General features: G+C 32.4%; 1 protein-coding gene across 1 annotated transcript; it reads left to right on the plus strand.

Annotated features, from left to right (window-relative positions):
- Window positions 1–504: 504 nt before the first annotated feature.
- LOC126680769 (proline-rich protein 4-like) lies at window positions 505–3637 on the plus strand. Its single transcript, XM_050375950.2, has 2 exons — window positions 505–979; window positions 2187–3637. Exons 1-2 carry the CDS (start codon window positions 802–804, stop codon window positions 3347–3349), a joined length of 1341 nt encoding a protein of 446 aa, XP_050231907.1. The 5' UTR covers window positions 505–801; the 3' UTR covers window positions 3350–3637.
- The last annotated feature ends 2434 nt before the right edge of the window (window positions 3638–6071 follow it).

Here is a 6071-nt window from a genome sequence, read left to right on the forward strand (position 1 = left end):
TATTTTAAAGAGAAATAATAAGAATTCTAAAACTTTTTCTAAATTTTTTAACAATTCTAAAACTTCATAGTATTTTGTAACATCTTCGTGCAAAAAACATTTCGAGAAACAACAGCTATAATTGACGACAAGAATTAACTAAAATTTATTCTTCAAAAAATAAAAAGAATTAACTAAAATTTTACAGCAAATAAAGATGGCACCTGTATATAAAAGAAGAAAAACTTAGTATGATGGGATTCATTAAAATTTGGTTGACAACCAGACAAATGTAGTTGATTCACGTGAAGAACCTTAAGCCAGACATTATTTATATGCTATGTAATTTATAATTTCTCTGTTCCAACTTAAATTACATGTTCATTAATAAACCAAGATCACCATTCTTGTATTTTTTTTATTTTCTTTGTTAATGCAAAATACATTTATTAGAGCTAACTAAATTTCTAGCTGTGTACAAATATACAGTTGAGTCGGCTCATTGAATGAAGAAAGATATGAAAATTTGATGATGATGTTGAAGTGATCAAAGCTGTACACGTTACTATCATTTTCAAACCAGAGTTACATCCAACGGCGGGTCCATAGGCTATTGCATGCATGTGATCATCTTAATTGTTTTGTTGAGTTTAGTAGTAGTAGTGTCGGTGTGATCATTTTAGTTCTATATAATAAACCCTTTACTCTTTTCTATTCTATTCAAGCTTTAACACACAGAAGCTCTTAAGCTTCTACTAGTACATTACTTGGAGGCATTCTTGATTTGATCAGCCTGAGGGGCCGGTTTCAGCGCGGTTTCCGATGCGGATTCGGTCCGTGTTTCGAGGCGCATTTTTGTGCTTCTGTTTGTCATTAGTGTTTTCTGCAAGTTTGTGCTATGGTGAGGAGGATCATGGAGAGAGTAGAGTTGAGGTAGTTGGATTTGGAGAATGTGCTGATTGTGAAGAAACCAACATTAAGACTAGCCAGGCACTTTCAGGTATACTTTTTCGTCCCAAAATAATATATTATTAATTTGATAAATATAAAAAATTAAAAAATATAGTTAAATTGTTTTATTTTATTTAGATATATAAAATAATATATTAATGACTAATTATTTTATTGATGCATTTTGTATCAAATAAGTTAACTATATTAATTTATTTTGTAATAGATATTATAATAATAATATTTTTTTCTTTATCGAGATGTGAAAGAGTTAAATTATTTTGGAAAAACAGTACATATTTATCAGAAATAAATAAAAATAATTTATTTAAAAAGAGGTGGTCCCAAACCAGAGAGACAGTGTTAATTTTTGTTTAAATTTGGCATGAGTAAAAAGTAGATTTACAAGTAATTTTCAGCATATAATTATGTACTTGGGGTATTTATTTGATCTTGTGGTGGGTTCACAGTTCTTGTTAGGGTGTTGTGGTAATGTTTTGGCCATGCATATATTTAGTAACAAGATGCTCTAGCCTTTTCAGTTCCTGATTGCATGCATAATAAAGTAAATTTTGGTACAATTCAATTTTTTTAATCTTTATACTGCTGTACTACAATCATTTTTAGGACTGTGATTTTCAAATTTAAGCCTTAATTAGAGGAAAATAACCAAAAATAATAGTCAAATAGCTACATTAATATGCTACTTATGTTATACATGTGATTCTTGTCCCAATTCACAGAGCATTTCAATGGATCCCTATAAATCATAAGAAAAATGTGTCTATTTATCCAAAATTATACTCTGAATAAACAAAATCACAGTTTGGTTAAAAAATTTATAATTTATGTCAATTATATCCGAATAGCAAATTAATAAAAGTTAGAGGATCTAATTATAACAATAAAATATATTTTAGTCCCATAACTTATTTTTATAATAAATCAGCCTATAATTGAAGAAAAAACATAAAATTTGAAGAAAATGATCAATTTAATTTCATGAAAATTCAGATGCTATTATTGATACATTCTTGTTATTATAGAGAATGTGAACAAAAAATTATCCAAACATGAATTAATTAATCATAAAAATAATTTAAAATATTAATTTGCATCTTATTTTTAATTAATTAATTAGACTATTCATATTTTTATTTATATATATATAAAATTGACTAAAAAGTGAAATTGCCGGATCAATCCGTCAATTTTGCCTAAACCTTGCAAGTTTTAACATTGTGAAATTTGTTCAGGGCTTCGCATAACAATTGACTGCAAGCCAGAGAACGGTGAGTTCAAAACAAAAGCAGTTGGTGAGTTAGATGAACAAGGAAAATTCAAACTCAATCTTCCAGACCATCTTGTCAAACAAGGCAAATTAAAAGAAGAATGCTACGCTCAGCTTCACAGTGCATCAGCCACCCCATGCCCCGCCCATAATGGTCTCAAATCCTCCAAAATCGTATTCATTTCCAAAGCCAACGGCAAACACACGTTTGGTTTGGCCGGAAAACTTAGGTTTTCGCCGATAACTTGCACCTCAGTGTATCTATGGCCTCATTTTAAGTACCCACCGCTACCTAAATGGAAACTTCCGCCTTTTAAAGGGTTCCATCATCATCATTTCTTGTTTCCTCCTAAGTTTTACCCTCCCAAGACACTTCCACCGCCGGTTCCGGTTTACAAGCCACCGCCAAAGGTGGTGTTGCCTCCACCTGTCCCGGAATATAAGCCGCCACCAAAAGTGGTCTTGCCTCCTCCAGTGCCGGAATACAAGCCACCACCGAAAGTGGTCTTGCCTCCACCAGTACCGGAATACAAGCCACCGCCTGTTCCTGTCAAGAAACCTTGTCCTCCTAAACCACCAGTTTACAAGCCACCGCCTGTTCCGGTCAAAAAACCGTGTCCTCCCCCGTATAAGAAACCGCCAATTTACAAGCCTCCTCCGGTCCCTGTCTACAAGCCAACACCAAAACCATCTCCGGTGCCTGTATACAAACCAACACCAAAACCACCGGTCTATAAACCATCTCCGGTGCCTGTATACAAACCAACACCAAAACCACCGGTCTACAAACCACCTCCAGTTCCTATATACAAGCCAACACCAAAACCACCAGTCTATAAACCATCACCAGTTCCTGTCTACAAGCCAACACCAAAACCACCGGTCTACAAACCATCTCCAGTTCCAGTCTACAAGCCAACACCAAAACCACCAGTTTATAAACCATCTCCAGTTCCTGTCTATAAACCTAAACCACCAGTGGTTTACGAGCCACACCCACCATTATTCCCTAAGAAACCTTGCCCTCCTCTTCCTCCATTCCCCAAGATTCCACCGAAGTACTTTCACCACCCTAAGTTTGGAAAGAAATGGCCACCATTACCACCTCTATCTCCAATTCATGAATAAGTTCTACTGGTATTTCTTACAAGTTGGTAGTAGATGAGGGGTGATCAATAATATTTGCTCTTAATTTATTTTTATTTATATATGAACTTTTGGTGTGAAGTTGTCGATTCCACAATAAAGCCTTCAAAAGGGTAGAGGAACTTACTAAGTGTGAATTATTTGTTAAATTCATACACATATTGTTGTTAATTAGGTTAAAAGTATGTGTGAGTTAATAAAATTTATTGTATTTCTTGTAATTGTAAATGTTACTTTTATATCCTACTGCAATGTTCTATTTTTCTTTTATATTCATCATTGTTTGTTTTTAATTTTTCATGGGCATGACTTGCAAAAACTAGAGAATTACTATATGTTACAGGTTTGCATGAAAAATATGAAAAGGTATTGGTGTAAAAGTAGCCAATGCCAACCAATATAATTAGCCGAAAAGAGAGAAAAAGAAAGCAAGAGAATAAGGAGAAGAGTTTGTCAAAACTGGTCACTAAAGCACTTATCTTTTATCGGAGTATAATTATTCCTTTTATAGTGTGCGCGCGTCTGTATATTCCTTTCCACACTTTTGGTACAAACATACCCAACACTTGCATTTTAGTATAAAAGAACCCGGATAATTAATTTTGACCATCATTGAACTTTCGAATTTTTTCATTTTAATTACTAAACTATTTTTTTCATTTTAATCACTGAACTTTTATTTTTTTTCATTTTGGTATTTCAGGCCAAAAATATTTAGGTGGCAGCCGGAAGTTGACATGTGACAACAGGATTTTATAAGTTTTACTTTAAAAATTTATCACATATACATAATTTCACATTGAAAATGAGTTTTTAAATCAAATAATACATATATGGCAAGTTTTCAGGTTAAAAAAAATTAATTCCGGCTGCCACCTAAGAATTTTTGGCCAGAAAATACCAAAATGAAAAAAAAATGAAAGTTCAGTGATCAAAATGAAAAAAAAAATAGTTTAATGACTGAAATAAAAAAATTCAAAAGTTCGGTGATCTTCAGGATCAATTATCCAAAAAACCCATAACTTGCTTTTTCATATGAAAAGGCCTCTTTCACATAAAAAAAAGAAAATGAATTAGCTAATTATAAATTTTAAACGGCTTAATACATAATTTGACCTCTGAACTTGTACTGTTTTAATCATCTAACCTCTAAATTTAACGTCTCACCTATTGAACCTCTGAATTTGTTAAATAATCTGATTTAACCCCTGAACTTGATAAATATGTAAACATTGAACCCCTCAGTGTCCACCTGGAACTTGAAACATTCTAGAAGAATTTGTGTACAGAAGGGTTCAATGTTTACGTATTTATCAAGTTCAGGGGTCAAATCGAATTATTAAACAAGTTCAGAGCTTCGATAGGCGAGACGTTAGTTCAGGTGTTAGATAGGTAAAAAAGTACAAGTTCAAGGGTCAAACTATGTATTCAGCCATTTTAAACCTAATTAACCCTAATTGAAAATTAATTTAACACAATTAAAAACCTATTTAACACCAATTAAATTTAGTTAATCCTGATTGAAACTAGTTAAACCTAAATCTAATCTTATCGGAAACCACCGCCGCCATCGCCTATCGTCTCCTCAGGCGAGGAGCAGATCTGCTCCTTGTTTTGAAGGAGCTCTGCTCCTCGTCTCAAATTCTAGTGGAGGCGGATGTGGGATGGAGGATGAATGGTGGCTGAAGACAAAAAGGGAAGAAGAAAAAGGAAAGAAGAAGGGAGGAAGAATAAAAGGAGAAAAGGAACAAAAGACTCCTATTTTTTTTTAATTAAAAGTCAAAACAATTGATGAATTTTTTATATTATAAAGGTATAATTTGAAATTTAAAAGTTATTAAAGACCAATTTAATAGATATATAAAATACTAAAAGTTTTTTAATTTTTTTGGAAAGTGTAGTTCATTTGCTTGGGTTAGAGTGGAGAGAGACTTTTAATATGGAAACACAAATTTTGAATCTGTTTGTACCAAAACGGCGAGATTGACCCCATTTAATATTTTATACCAAGTTGAGAGGGGATTTGATCATTTGTTCATTTTTTTTTTATCCATACTAATGTGAATGTTGGAGTGACCAAAGTTTTCTTTCGGTGTTCCATGGTCTCTTTATTTTGGACTGCAAGTCTCATCTAGGTCACCATATCACTACATACTCATTAATTTATCAATATCTACAAATCTAAATTAAGATTTTATGAAATTACAAAGAGCCAAATGTGATTTCTGCCAAAATATTACACTTTGAAAGAATTTGCATAATAACGGTGATAATGAGTAGCTAGTAGCCTAGTATGGTTAGGAAAAAAAATTAATCAAACCGATTAACCGAACCAAAATAAAAATACCCACATAAAAATATAGTTAATTGGTCCAAAATTTTAGATTTAAGTTTGATATTTTAATGTTTTATGGTTAATAGTTTAGGTTTAGAATTTTAAATTTTAAAAACCGCGGTTAATCACTTAATCGATAATATTTTTAATAAATTTATTTTTCATGGTTATATAATTAGAAATCACAAATCCGAAAATTTAAACCATTATAAATAATTAATCAGTTAAATAATTAACCATAATACCATTGATTAGTTTACAAATAACGCTCATGAATGAACGTGTTAATAGAGTGTGTCGTTCCGTAAAACGGCATCACCTCAGCCTCCCAGCAGTACTAGCACCCTACTGCCCTAGCAAACAGCTGAA

This window comes from Mercurialis annua, linkage group LG5 (genome assembly GCF_937616625.2).
Source record: "Mercurialis annua linkage group LG5, ddMerAnnu1.2, whole genome shotgun sequence".
In the NCBI taxonomy this organism is placed as follows: Eukaryota; Viridiplantae; Streptophyta; class Magnoliopsida; order Malpighiales; family Euphorbiaceae; genus Mercurialis; species Mercurialis annua.